The sequence below is a fragment of the Notamacropus eugenii genome, chromosome 1 (genome assembly GCF_028372415.1).
Source record: "Notamacropus eugenii isolate mMacEug1 chromosome 1, mMacEug1.pri_v2, whole genome shotgun sequence".
Classification (NCBI taxonomy): domain Eukaryota; kingdom Metazoa; phylum Chordata; class Mammalia; order Diprotodontia; family Macropodidae; genus Notamacropus; species Notamacropus eugenii.
Window position 1 is genome coordinate 474,159,929 of NC_092872.1, and position 15,400 is coordinate 474,175,328.

General features: G+C 41.5%; 1 protein-coding gene across 1 annotated transcript; it reads left to right on the forward strand.

Annotated features, from left to right (window-relative positions):
• The first annotated feature begins 2,780 nt into the window (after positions 1 to 2,780).
• On the forward strand, positions 2,781 to 4,012 carry LOC140519374 (metallothionein-1E-like). Its single transcript, XM_072632294.1, has 3 exons — positions 2,781 to 2,935; positions 3,428 to 3,493; positions 3,790 to 4,012. Exons 1-3 carry the CDS (start codon positions 2,908 to 2,910, stop codon positions 3,882 to 3,884), a joined length of 189 nt encoding a protein of 62 aa, XP_072488395.1. The 5' UTR covers positions 2,781 to 2,907; the 3' UTR covers positions 3,885 to 4,012.
• Positions 4,013 to 15,400: the final 11,388 nt, after the last annotated feature.

A 15,400-nucleotide genomic window follows, 5' to 3' on the forward strand; every position in this document is an offset into this window, starting at 1 on the left:
ACCACCAGGGGGAGCTGTTGACCATTTGCCCAACCAAATGAACCAGGCACTATCAATTTCTAGTTCACTCCAGTTGTTACTTACATAATCTGCCCACATGCTGGGACTCTATCCCCTAGCTCATCTTGTCAATCTAAATTGGTGAGTAGAGATTTACGCAACTGAGCTCTTGACTCTGTCTCCAGCTATCAGAAAACTGCTTTCTTCCCTTCATTGCTGCATTTCAATGCAGTTCATCATACAAACACATATAGCCCTCCTAGATACAGTTCTTTGCTATAAACGTAGAAGAACAAGACTAAATTCAAATACGTTAAATGACCACTATGCTGTCTGGGCAAGCCAAAATCAAGAGATATAGAAACATGACAAAGACACAAAAAAAGAAAAACACAGAGACACAGAGAAAGTAAGAAAGGGAAACAGTGAAGAATAGATAGAATGAATGAGAAATACAATGAAAGACTATGACAGGGAGAGTAAATAAACAAAGAATAAGAGAGGGATATTGATGTACACGGAGAAAAAACTGTATACACACATATGCATACACACATGTGTTTATACATACATGTACACATTCATACACACATGTATACACACAGATACACACTCATGTAGACAGAGAAAGAAAATCAGAGCAACACAAGTCACAAAAAAGAATTTTCTCCTTCCCAGCTGGGGTCACTGCTGGAGATAAGCTAAACTAGGAAGGGGAAAAATTCTTCTCTGGGTCAAAAGACCCCTGAAGTGTCTTCTATCAGAGCTTCCAATTTAAGTAGTATTTGTTACCTTGTTTGTATGTGCCTAACACTGTTTTGAGTTGGTGTGGGGAAATGGACTTAGATGGCTTTATAATCTCCAGTGTGGATACACCCTCCACTGGTGAAGATTGCAGCCCTTCTTCAGGGCAATTCTTATTCATATCTTTTGTAAATATTCTGTAAAGATGCCACCTAATGTTACAGAGGCCTTTCCCTGGTAATATTTCATGTTCAGGAGGTACCAATTCAACTCTTAAAATGTCTCCTCACTCTTACCAGAAGACCAGCCTTTCTATTTTTCTGATTATGTGTACCACTTGTGTTACCATTATGTAATGTTACCACTTGTTCTAGTAAGGAAATCCTTGGACATGTGTCTCAGCCTCTGCCTTTACCTACCTGGGATCTCTTTGTGGATTCTCAGTGACCTGGAATTTTTATTTATCTGAGATTGCATAGTAGCTGGGAATTTGGTCAGTTGAAAGTGTTTCATTTTTTCTCTCTTTCATCTCTTAAATCCTGTGACTCAGTAACTAGAGGGCCAACCCAAACCTGAGACCCAGAGGGTGGGACTGCTAATTACTGAATGAAGGAGGGAGAGCAAGACCTTGGCACAGGATCCTGACTGAGGATGAAAAGTCCCCTTGTTTTGAATAAAGGACACACAAAAAGCAGCCCCAAACCTTTGGACCTTCACAACATTTCTCCTGTCTGCTCCCCACTCACACAGCCACCAGCCTGCTAGGCCCTTCTCATTTCAACTACTGTGTCAGCTACTTCGAATAGGTCTTCTTACCTTATGTCATAGCCATGCCTGGTTTTCTTTAGGTACAGGTGTGACCTTGTAATGTCCTTACTCAATTAAATCCAGTGTGTCCCTATAGGATCCCTCTACGATCAACTTTAAGCACCTCTGGCATTTAACATCTTTCACAATCTGGCCCCAACCTTCTTTTCCAGCCTTATTACACATCAATCTTCTTCAAGTTCATTATAGCCCAATCTAACTGGCTAGTTTATTGTTTCTTATATACAGCACTCCACCTCCTGTCCCCACAGTTTGTACCTGCTGTCCCTCTTGCCTGGGATCACTCTCTCTTTACATACCTGGGATCATTCCCTCTTTCCCTCTGACTCTCAGAAAACTGGTTTCTTAAAAGGTTGAGCTAAAGCATCAACTCCTGCATGAATCCTTCCCTGATCTCTCTACACCCCCATTCTTTAACTGCTAGTGTCTGCCCCCTACCCCAATCCCTTTGTATACATAATTTGCATTTATCCATGTTTAAACACGTTATTTTCCTCAGTGAGAAAGAAGAGTCCTCAAGGGCAGAGACTTCCAGTTTTGGCCCATAATCACCATCGACTGGCACAGAGCATAGTAAACCTTTCATATGCTTGTTAATGGTTTGAATGTGGCCTTCTAAGTCCCCATAAGAGGATTCATGCTCATCGTGGGACCTCTCTGTATGGCTCCAGATCCCCAGATCTTTCTCCTTCCCAGGTCTCCCAACCCTGCTGTCACCCACATATGTTACTTATGAAAGCACACCCATAATTTATTTGAGTTTGATGGAGAAGAAGAGGACACTTATTGCTGAGGGATTATGGGACCATCAAAATAGTCAGGGATCTGAGAATGCCTTTGCACAAGACCCCTCACAGGAAACACAAACTCTGTGCAAAGATACATATAAAGTCTGGGCTCTCCAGCCAGAAGAAAGAATTTCAGGTCATATTTGCACATGTCTTTGGGTGCCAGGGTGACAGACCAGCTATTCCAGGAGCGGGAGAGGCATGGGGATCCTACAGCATGTTTGCTATTCTCTGCACACAGCCCCTTCAGCGTGTGAGGCAGCCCAGAGATTTGCACTTGGCTCCTTCTGATTTCTAAGTCAATACACACAAGGCAGACAATGTGCAAAGAGCCCCAGAGTCAGGACAACCCTGGGACTGTGTGCAAGAGGCTGGCCTTGGGCAGAGGGGAAGGAGGGAGGAAAAGGGGGTGGGGCCTTTGCACTCATTCCCCAGGGCCTTCTGCAATAAAGGGAAAGATTCCATTCTTTCCCTCCACACCTAAATCCAACCTTCCAGACCATTCTTCCCCCGGGGCAGTTTCATATCTGACATCTATCTGCCAGACATGGACCCCAACTGTGACTGTGAAAGTGGTGAGAGACTCCTGAGTTCTAGAAACACCTTCAGGACAGTAATCCCCTGCCTACACTTAATAATCAGGGCACCAGGGATAGGGGTAGATTGGAAAAGGGCCCTTTTACACAGATAACTGACTTGAGCGTCCTTTTTGGAAACGTGATCCCTAATGAGTAGATCAAGGTGGTCAGGGATTCAGGGTGTGTCAATTTGGGGTGGAGGAGGGTTCCTGAAAATAGAGAACAATTCAGATTGACTTCTGTTCTTCCTGGTCGGAGAAGAGGCTTTTCTAGGGATCTGAGAAAGGTAGTGACAGCTTCCTCAGCTTTGTTAAGGCAAGCCTGGAAGGAGTTCAGAGCTAATATATCTTCTTGGTGACTGTGGGGACCAGGTTTGGGGAATGAACTCTAGAAGAAAATGAGAATCTCAGACTTGTGCTTTCTACTCCCAACCCTATCTAAAGTTCTGGGATGTTCCTATGCTCTTCCTCAATGTTTTTCTTCCTCCAGGTGGCTCTTGTACCTGTGCAGGCTCCTGCAAATGTAAAACGTGCCTATGTACCTCCTGCAAGAAAAGTGAGTTAGAAGATAGTGTATTTGGGAATAGGTATGGATGTGTTGGGGGAAATCGTTCTCTGGTTTCAACTGACCAGCCCCTGCCCCATCAGAGAATACCTGAAGAAGCCTGGGGAATCAGTTCAGGAGTTAGGTCTTTGGAGACTCATTTCTTAGTGGTACCAAGTGCCCTAAATCTCCTCTAAGAGGCAAAACAGCATCCTTTCCTTGCTTCTGAGGCACATCACCAAACTTGAACTCTGGCCAGACTCTCAGGCCAGGACTCATCATACTTATCTCATATTTTCTCTTCTCAGGCTGTTGCTCCTGCTGCCCAGTAGGATGTGCCAAGTGTGTCCAGGGCTGTGCCTGCAAAGCCCCCCACACTGAGAGTTGCAGCTGCTGCCACTGATGCTCCTGTCTCCCTATGCCTGTAGATAGAGGAATTTGTACACATCTAGCTTTTCATACACCATAAATGTGCTTTCTATTTTGTTTTTATAAAATGTATGAATGCAAATAAAATCATTACATATCCTATCTCTGAACCTCTTACGTGTTTGTGAAACAAGCGACAATAAATCTCAACGCTACGGGTGGAGTAGCTTTGGAAGCCTCATTCAGGGGTGGAAAATTCTGCGCAGGACTGCTAATCATTGACCTGTCAGATGTTTGAACTGAAAGAAACTTTTCAGACCACTTATTTTAACACGACCATTTTACATAGGCTGGGACTGAGGTACAAAGCAAAGAAGGGAACCAGAATCCTATAACTGGTAAGTATCAGCACTTGGACTACAACCCCAAGGCTTGGGCCCCTTTTACTACAACAGGCTAAATACCTGTTGACTGCATAATTAGAATTACTGTATCATAATAAGCCAATGACAGAATAGAGATGGGAACACTTGATTTCTAATCTTTTTCTTCCTTGAACCAAAATTCCACAAAGATGATTAATCTCTGACTCTTTGCAGAAACAGCATTAGGCTCCCACACTCATTAAGATTTTAGGAAAGAAAAATGTTTATATGAGAGGAGAGATTCTAGATCAGAAACACAATGCTTTTTGTTCCTGGGAAGTTGTCAGGATAGCCAGAGCTGGGTCCTCAGGACAGGAAGTCCATCCTCCCTGGGACTCACTTTCTTCATTTTTCAAATGGGGATCCCTCCTTTGCCTTCCTTATAGAAATCGTATGAAGAATTTTGTATGAAGAACTTTGCATTACTTTGGAAAGTGAATGGAGCTATTTGTATATGAGAAAATAATTCTTAAGATTATTACTATTATAATAAAGGCCTGGATCTGCTCTTAGAAGGAACTAGAAAGAGAGGCTTGTGAAGAGTGTGGCAATCTATTTCCCTATGGGCTTATTTGGTATCTTGGTGTTTCTGAGTGGTAGACTGTGCGGGGGGGGGGGGGGGTGGGGGGGGGGCGGGGCGAGGGGGGGGACCTGCAGCCTAGAGGCCACATGTGACCCTCTAGGTCCTCAGGTGAGGCCCTTTGACTGAATCCAAACTTCCCAGAACAAATCTCCTCAATAAAAGGATTTGTTCTGTTAAATAGGCTCATTCAGAAGGCTGCAACCAAGGACCTAGAAGGACACATATATCCTTGAGGCCGTGGGTTCCCCACTGGGTGAATCTTCCTTCTTTCTCTTCACTTTCTTCTCTCCTTCCCCTACATTCATATCAGCCCTATTCCTCTGATGTCCTTCTCTTACTCTCCCCTCCCTTTCCATTGTGCCCACTGGAACCCCTGTTCCATTTCTTAACTAACCACCCTTCATATTGATTTTGTGCCCTTCCCCTGGAAATTACTCTGCAGATGCAGAATTTTGTTTATTACTTATATGTGTGCATGTTGCTTCCCTCCAATAAAATACAAGGGCATAATGATCTTGTATTCTAACATATCTCTCACAGTGCCTGGCACATAGCAGGTACTTAAATGTTGATTGGATTATACTAAATTGGATCAAAAGTACTGGTTACCCAGGAAATTGCACATTTTGGTTATTTAAATATTCTGATTAATAAAGACTTACCACATATATTGGAAACAGATTAGCTTTTCTCGAAACATCAGAATATAATGAATGAATTTAAGAAGGAAAACTTGACTGAATCTACCTGGCTGTGGGGACACAGGAGGTCCTTGAGGTTTGGCAGGGCCCCAGGGCCTTCTTTCTGAATATCACCCCTCACTGGACCAGGAGTTGTACTTACATCACAGACTGACCTTAGTGCTCCTGATTTCCCATAATGGGAAAATATAAGTTCCATGGCAAGTTGCTGGGAGAGGTGAGACAGAGGAAAAGCAGAAGGGATTGTTCCCTCACTTTCTTTAGCATTTTACACTGCAGAGGACAGAATAGACTTTATGGTGACAATGAACTTTCAGAGACCACAAATTATTCTTCCCTAACCTATTCCTCCAAGATACCTTTATGACTTCAACCTTCCCATCCTTCATTAAGTGACTTAAACTCTAAATTTGAGCTTCTAGTAATGTGTTTCTTACTTTGCCTATGTCATAGAACCTCTTTTGAATATTGCCCTCCCAACTCCCAGACTCACCCTGGGCAAACCAGGGATTATGCACCTAAAGAGAGAGAAAAATAGAGACAAAGAGAGGGAGAGATACAGGGAGAAAGGGATAGAAAAGGATACAACAGAGCTGGAGAAAACAGAGGGATGGAGAGAGACAGAAAAATCAAGAAAGAATAAAAGGCAGAAATAAAGAGAGAAGACAGGCTGATGGAGAATACAGTAAGAGACAGATTCAGAGAGAGAGAGATGCAGAGAGAGGGAGAGAAACACCTCCAGGATATAGGATCATTGCTATAGAGCTGAAAGGAAAATTCCTTTGGCTCTAAAATGAAATTTAGATATTCTCCTTGAGTATTGTCTTCTGTCCTTGACCCCCACCCTTACATCAAAGTTTCTTTTGCTAGGGAGCAAAGAATTTTCTTCTGTCTGCCTTTGAGAGAATGCCAGCTGTCTCCCTATCTGCTTGGCTTTAATCTCTCAATAAAAGAAGTCCCTCTCTGCAGTTTTTCCACAGCTGGGGGTACTGCTAGATGGAATTCTGGGAAGGAGAGAGGCCTTTTATGTGTCCTTGGCCCCGGGGGCCATGTGGATTCTCTCAGCTATTGAGCCTGCAAGGAAAGATCAGGAAGTATCCACTCTGAGAGCTGTCTTACCTTCAGTGCTCAATTCAATAAGCATTTGTTTCTCTCTCTCTGTGTCACTGGCACTGTGTTGGCTACGATGGGACTGGACTATGCTGGAGGTGGAGTCCTGGGGCTGAGAAGGATAAAATGTATGTCAATCATTAGCACTCAGACTGTTTCTATTGAGCCTCTTGAACATCAAAGAGGAGGATGGTCTTATAGCCCCTCATCCTAGATCTAGACCAATTGGCTCTTAGGAGCTCTCTGCAATAGAGATAACTCTATACAGTGAACACTGAACAGAGACTTAGGGGACCTGACTTCTCATGAAGATTCTTTCCCTTACTACGTGACTTTGGGCAGATTCCTTGTCTCTGCGTCTCAATTTCAGTCTCTAAAATGAGGTAGTAGTAGGTTTCCATTAGTGACAATGAATGCTTTAACTTTTAGTAAACAGTAGGTCAATAAATATTTTACGAAGTACCTCCTACCAGGCACTGTACTACTTTCTGGGAATATAATCATGAATATAGGAAGATAGTCCCTGACCTCAATGACTTTATTATCTAATGGGTGAAGACAGCATACAAAAGCAAGCAAGAAAGGGAGAAAGATAAGTGAGGAGTGGAGGGGTTAGGGGTGGGGTATGATGGAGAAGTCCAGGGAAATGCAGCTGGATGGTAAACGAAGTGATAGCTGACCTGGGCACCCTCTTTAATTAGAGGTTCTGGGAGGAGAGGTCTCTACCCTCCAGTCAAAGGTATGATTATGATTTCTCCTTGTTTTATAGATGTGGGAGATGTGGAAGATGCTCTGACTTACAGATGGGGATTCTGAAGACCAGAAAGGCCTTCAGACACAGGAAGTCAGAAATAATTCTTGAGGACTCCTTTTATATTCAGTACTGTACAGGGCACTGGAAGAAAGGGATTGACAGTAACAAAAGAAACACAGGAATCAGTTCCTACCCTTCAGAAGTTAGTCCTATTGAGGATACACCAATATGTGTCCAGGAAAAAGCTAGTGAGCAGCACAAATTAATGTACAATGAGAACCAAATGAATGACTCATTGTTATAGTTCAAAGAAAGGAGTGAGGAATCCTTGATAAGACTGACAGGAGAACTCACTGATGACCATCTTCAACAGTCTCAAGAGCTCAAGAAGGACATCATTTCTTCTGCTTGACCTCAGAGGGCAGAACTAGGAGTGATGGATAGAAACTGAAAAGAAGCAGGTTTAGACTTGATATAGTTAAAAAAGAACAAAAAACACCCATCAATTTTAACAACTGGAGCTACCTAAAGGTAGAAGAGATGTCTTTGAGGTTAGTGAGCTCCTTCTCTTTGGGTGGTTTTCAATCAAAAGGTAGATGCCACCTTCTGAGGATGTTTTAGAGAGGATTCTTCTTCAGGTATGGATTGGACTAGATGGCTTCAAAGGTCCCCTCCAAATTAAAGAATCTTTGGAAATACTACTTTGAAAATTTTTCTGAGGTCTGTGTTAAACAGTCATCTCAAGTAGTCTTATGGAGGAGAAGAATGAACAGAGGAAGGGGGTACAGGAAATTGCAAGCATAATTCCTCCACTAGCATGGAGGAGGAAGGGGGAAACTGGTCCAAGGCAGCCTTTTACTTTTCTCTTAAAGTCAATCAGTAACCACACCAGTGTTCTATTATTCACCTGCTTCTTCTCAATTACTGTGTAAGCCATCTTAGCATCTGTTTTTTTGTTTTTGATTCTTTTTTAAATTATTTTTTAAAATTAATTAATTTATTTGTTTTCAGTTTTCTACAATCACTTCCATAAATCTTAGATTTTCTCTCCCTCTTTCCCCTTTCCCTTTCCCCTCCTGCCCCGCTCCCTCCCTGAGACAGTGTGGGTTCTTATATGGGTTCTACATATACATTCTTGCTAAATACATTTCCACCTTAGTCATGTTTGCATGGAAGAATTAAAGTGAATGGAAGAAACCATGAGAAAAACCAAGGCAAAACAAAACACAAGAGAAAATAGTCTGCTTCATTCTGTGATCCAACTCCATAGCTCTTTCTCTGGATGTGGATGGCATTTTGCCTCGAGTTCATTGGGAGTTTTTTAGGTCCTTGCACTGCTCTGAAGGGCTAAGTCTACCAGAAAAATTCCTCAAACACTGTGGTTGTTACTGTGAACAAAGTTCTCCTGGTTCTGCTCCTTTCACTCAGCATCAGTTCATGTAAGTCCTTCCAGGACTGTCTGAAGTCTTCCTGTTCATCATTTCTTATAGCACAAGAGTATTCCATTACATTCTTATATCACAATTTGTTCAGCCATTCCCCAATTGATGGGCATCCCCTTTATTTCCAGTTCTTGACCACCACAAAGAGAGCTGCTATCAATATTTTTGTACATGTGGGACCCTTTCCCACTTTTATGATCTCTTGGGGGTACAGTCCCAGAAGTGATATTGTTGGGTCAAAAGGTATGCACATTTTTTGTAGCCCTTTGGGCTAGTTCCAAATTGCTCTCCAGAATGGTTGGATCATCTCACAGCTCCACCAACAACAAATTCGTGTTCCAACTCTCATATCTTCTCCAACATTTATCATTTTCCCATCTTATTATCTCTTAATCTTCATTATGATTCATCTGACTATTAAAATACTTTCCTAGCAAGTATTCTTGCCTCCGTTCTTCCCGCTTTCTAATCTAGCCTTCAAATGCTTCCAAATTCATCTTTCTTATAAATACATCTGGTCACCACAATGCTCTGCTCAGAAATCTTCAGTAACTCACTATGCCTAGAGAATAAAATACTAACTCTTTTTTTTCCTGGATATTCAAGACCTTCCACAATCTACTGGTATCTATTGGTACCCTTGCCAGTCTTCTGTTGTTCAGTCATTTTTCAGTCATGTCCAACTCTTCATGATCCCACTTGGGGTTTCTTGGCAAAGATGCTGGAGTGGCTTACCATTTTCTTCTCTAGCACATTTAACAGATGTGAAAAATGAGGCAAACAGGTTAAAGAAACTTGCTGAGGACTACACAGACAATAAGTATCTAAGGACAGATTTGAACTCAGGAAAGATGAGTCTTCCTGACTCTTGGACTGATGCTCTATCCCCTGTGCCACTTAGCTGCCCTATCTTATGGCATGCTTTATCGTATTATCTCATCATGTATTTTATATGTGAGACTGATACCTTCATGTATCTCAAGTGCTTCCAGAGTTTTCTTGGTCATACCTTTCCCTTCATTTACAATTTCCCTGCCTTTTCTTTTGTTGAAAAAATGAAATGAACCTAGAGTTTGGAGCAAGATTTTCTTGGAGCTGTTGCATAACGAGATTTTAGAGTTGGAAGATACTTTAGAGATTCTCTAGTTAAACCTTCTCACTTTACAGAGGAGGAAATTGGGGCCCAGAAAAGTTAAATGACTTGCCCAAGATCACACAATGGAAAAGCTGAATTCACACTCAGATGCCATGACTCCTAATCCCTTTCTCTTTCTATTATGTAACTTTGTCATACAGCACAAGAAGGTCTGGGGTCTGGCTAGACATTCCAGGGCTGCTTTAGTTTACAAGACCCCCAGGTCCCCAGTATCCACCTGATATATCTGGTCCTAGTGTCTAAAATTACACTATGGGCAACATATTCCTTTGGGTTAAGCATTGCCCTCTCTTTGCTAGTGTTTTTTTAAGTATATATTCCCATGGGAAGAGAGAGAAAGGGACACACCAAGATACAAGGCCTTTGCTATAAATGAGTATATGAGCTGCCTAGGGGCAGAGGAGACATGAGGCAGAGTGGGAGGAGGAGAAGAAGCTGCTCCAGAGAAATGGTGTGAGGACCTTTCTCAAGATCTCTTTGTTTTCCTTTTCTTGAAAAGGGTACCTCCATCCTGGCTTGACTGTAGAGCTCCCCATATCAGAATCTAGATAGTAGGAGGACATTGCATGAATTGACAATTCTGGAATGAAACGACTCAGGATTAAAACATGATTAAATGAAACTAGGCCCAGGAAAACTATGCTAAGTGTGTTTATATTTCCCAGATCAAAATTTAGCAAAACATAATCTAGTCAAAGCTTCTGGGCCCAAAGTTTCCACATTAAACTAAACTGGTCTGTGAAAAAAATTACCTAAGCACTCTACAGTGGTTTTTTTTTATGCATCTATCTAATTGTGCATGTAGAAAGGAAACAAATGTTTTCAAGGCTAGAAAGACTAAGGGAGGAAGAGATATAATAAAACAAAAAACATTTCTGTATGTATCCCTCCTAGGGTAAGGTGAGGGGCAACAACGATATCTATGTATTATGGACTTTGTTTAAAATCTGACCCCTACAGAAAAGAGATATTTTTGCTACTACTATACCTTGTTTTGGCAAGGTCAGTTTTATGTTGTGGTAGTTTTTCCTTTTTCTAACTTAGAGAAGAGCTCTAAGGACCCTTACCAATCCCCCATCCCAACTTTTTTTTTCCTTTTAAATTTATTTATTTTAAATTTTCAACACTCATTTCCACAAAATTTTGAGTTCCAAATTTTCTCCCCATTTCCCCCCTCCCCCCCAAAAGTTCCAAACATTCTAATTACCCCCTAATTACCACCAGTCTATCCTGCCTTCTAACATCCCTCCCTTCTCTTATCCCCATCTTCTCTTTTGTCCTGTAGGGTAAGATAAATTTCTATACCCCATTACCTGCATTTCTTGTTTCCCAGTTGTATGCAAGAGCACTCAACAGTTGTTCCTAAAACTTTGAGTTCCAACTTCTCCTCCTTCTTCCCTCCACACTCATCCCCATTGGGATGGCAAGCAATTCAATATAGGCTATATATGTGTAGTTTTGCAAATCACTTGCATAACGGTCATGTAGTATAAGACAAATTATATTTCCCTCTATCCTATACTGCCTCTCATTTCTTCTATTCTGTCTTTTGACCTTGTCCCTGTCCAAGAGTGTTGACTTCTAATTGCTCCCTCCTCTCATTGCCCTCCCTTCCATCATCCCCCCCACCCTGCTTATGCCCTTCTCCCCCACTTTCCTATATTATAAGATAGATTTTCATACCAAAATGAGTGTGCATTTTATTCCTTCCTTGAGTCAAATGTGATGAGAGTAAGCTTCATGTTTTCCCTCTCACCTCTTCCCATTTTTCCCTCCATTGAAAAGACTGTTTCTTCTTTTATGAGAGATAATTTGCCCCATTCCATTACTTCCTTTCTCCTCCCAATACACTACTCTCTCACTCCTTAATGTCATTTTTTTTAGATATGATCCCTTCCTATTCAACTCACCCTGTGCTCTCTGTTTCTCTGTCTCCCTGTCTGTGTGTGTGTGTGTGTGTGTGTGTGTGTGTGTGTGTGTGTATAATCCCACCAACTACCCAGATACTGAAAAAAGTTTCAAGAGTTGCAAATATTGTCTTTCTATGTAGGAATGTAAACAATTCAGCTTTAGTAAGTCTCTTATGATTTCTCTTTCCTGTTTACCTTTTTGTGTTTCTCTTGATTCTTGTGTTTGAAAGTCAAATTTTCTTTTCAGCTCTGGTCTTTTCATCAAGAATGTTTGAAAGTTCTCTATTTCATTGAAAGACCATTTTTCTCCCTGAAATATTATACTCAGTTTTGCTGGGTAGGTGATTTTTGATTTTAGTCCTAGTTCCTTTGACTTCTGGAATGTCATATTCCATGGCCTTCTATCCCTTAATGTAGAAGCTACTAGATACTGTGTTATCCTGATTGTGTTTCCACAATACTCAAATTGTTTCTTTCTAGCTGCTTGCAATATTTTCTCCTTGACCTGCTAACTCTGGAATTTGGCTACAATGTTCCTAGGAGTTTCTCTTTTTGGATCTCTTTCAATATTTTTTTTTGCCCTCTGGTTCTAGAATATCAGGGCAGTTTTCCTTGATAATTTCATGAAAGATGATGTCTAGGCTCTTTTTTGGTCATGGCTTTCAGGTAGTCCCATAATTTTTAAATTGTCTCTCCTGGATCTATTTTCCAGGTCAGTTGTTTTTCTAATGAGATATTTCACATTATCTTCCATTTTTTTCATTCTTTTGGTTTTGTTTTGTGATTTCTTGGTTTCTTGTAAAGTCATTAGCCTCCATCTGTTCCATTCTAATTTTTAAAGAACAATTTTCTTCAGCGAGCTTTTGAACCTCCTTTTCCTTTTGGCTAATTCTGCTTTTTAAAGCATTCTTCTCCTCATTGGCTTTTTGAACCTCTTTTGCCAATTAAGTTAGCCTATTTTTAAAGGTGTCATTTCCTTCAGCATTTTTCTGGGTCTCCTTTAGCAAATTGTTGATTCGCTTTTCATGATTTTCTTGCATCTCTCTCATTTCTCTTCCCAATTTTTCCTCCACCTCTCTTACTTGATTTTCAAAATCCTTTTTGAGCTCTTCCATGGCCTGAGACTATTGGATATTTATTTTGGATGTTTGGGACACAGAAGCCTTGACTTTTATGTCTCTCCCTGATGGTAAGCATTGTTCTTCCTCAATGGAAAGGGTGGGAGAAGATATCTGTTCACCAAGAAAGTAATCTTCTATAGTCTTATTTTTTTTTCCTTTTTTGGGTATTTTCCCAACCAGTTACTTGACTTTTGGGTCCTTTGAGTAGGGTATACTCTGGGGATCTGTAAAATCTCAGTTCCTCCAAAGTGGCTCAATCTGGTGTGTACACTGGTCTGGGAGTAGCCAGCAACTTTTGTGCCCAGAATTTGTGAGTAGTAGTTTCCTCTCCACAACCACCTGGCCTCCAGTTCCACCAAGCCAGCACTGGGGGCTGAGATTCAGATAAGCTGTTCAATTTCCCCAGAGGCTTTTGATGGGGGCAGAGCTGCCATTCAGTGTGAGATAAAGATCATCTGCTCAATTCCTCCAGGAGCACTTAGTGGGGGCAGGGCCACCACACAGGGCTGAGGTAAGGATCAACTGCTTAACTCAGGGGTTTTACAATACAACAATGGATGCAGGCTGCTATGGGAGCTTATGCTGTCTGATGTGGCCTCTGACACCGCCACTTGAGGCCAGAGCTATGGGAAAATGCTGCTCCCTTCTTGGTCAGCTGAAAAAATTCTCTCACTGATCTTTGGTGCCTGTAGGTTGAGGGATCTGCAAACCGCTGTTACTGCACTCCCGAGGCCTGCTCATGTCCTTCTCCCAGCACAGTGCCATGGCCAAGATTGGGCTGAGCTCTGAGTCTGGTGAGACAGACTTTTCCCATTGGCCTTTCAGATTACTCTGGCCTGGAAATCTCCTCCACTCCATTGTTCTGTGGTTTCTGCTGCTCTAGAATTTGTTGTGAGTCTTTCTTTACAGGTATTTTATGGGCTGTGGGGGAAGAGGGAGTGTATGTGCATCTTTCTACTCTGCCATTTTGGCTCTGCCCCACCATCCCAACTTTTGCCTAACATTCTCTCCCTCTTTGAGAGGGTTTAGAATAGAGTTTCTTAGCCTAGGGTTTGTAGTTAGATTTCAGGGGATCCAGGAATGGCAATAGGTTGGGGAAAATGCATCTACATTTTCACTAACCTCTAATTGAAATGTCATATTTCCTTCAATGATTTAAAAACATTATGCTGAGAATGGATCGATAGGCTTCTCCAGACTACCAAAGGGGTTCATAGCACAAGAGTTAATCCCTGGTTTGGCATCACAGAAAACTCTAATGCTCATTCTGTCTGCAGGAGCTCCAGTGTGCCCCTTAGCAAGAATAGTCCAACAGGCCCCCTAGAAATTCAATGTTGCTTTGTACCATCTTCCCTGAGCTTCTTTCCCTATAAGCCACACACCCGCCTTCTTTGGTCTTGGTGTTCTGTCTCTTTACATCTAAGTCAGTCTTTTCTTTCTCTTAAACCTTAGCCCTGTTTTTCTCCCTTTGTCTTCTCTGCAAAATAGGTGATTTTGACAGACTCTTAGAAATTTTTAAAGTTGAGTTCCAAAAACAAAGGAACATTTTCTTAGAATCATGCATTTGGAGATGGAAGGGACCTTTTAGTTCCCTTGATGAATAATAATTTGCATAATTGGGAACTAAAATTTCCCCAATATGATCAATATACATTTTAACTCCATTTGCTCAATACGATTACATATTCATTGTCAGAGATAGAGCTTCAACAGTAAGAGTTGTCAGGTACAATCAACACCTTTGTCCATATCAGGTGTAAAAATGCTGATGGCATATATATTCCAAAAGCACAAAAGTCCAAGAGAGGAGCCCTGTTTACAGAGGCCAAGGGTATTCATCATCTTGGGCATCTTAGGGGGCACTGTGAAGATAGGAATCTGAGCCTGGTTCTTAACATTTTCTCTGGGAAGAAAAATAACCTTGTTGCCATGAATACTTAATTCAGATGTTGAAGGTCTGAACTTATCTCCCTTGATAAAACGATAGGACTATATCAGTATCTGTTTCTGGCAATATTGGGAAGTATAACAGCAAGGACCCTAGCATACACAGGATGGCCTGCAGTACAGGTTCTTAGATCTGTTTTTCTAAAAGAAAAGTAACTTTTCAGGGGTCAACAATCTACTTTAATCAAGCACATATATCATTCACTTAGTTCAGGGGGAAAGGTCAGCACCCTGAACTTCAGAGAAAATACAAACAGAAATAAAGACCAACAGGCAGGGCTTCCAACTGTCTGACCATAAGCAATACATATATCACAAATCAACAAACAGATCCAGTCGGATCTAACCATTACATACGTACATAGTTACCAGAGAGAGAAGCACCAGTATCTGGGTTTTCA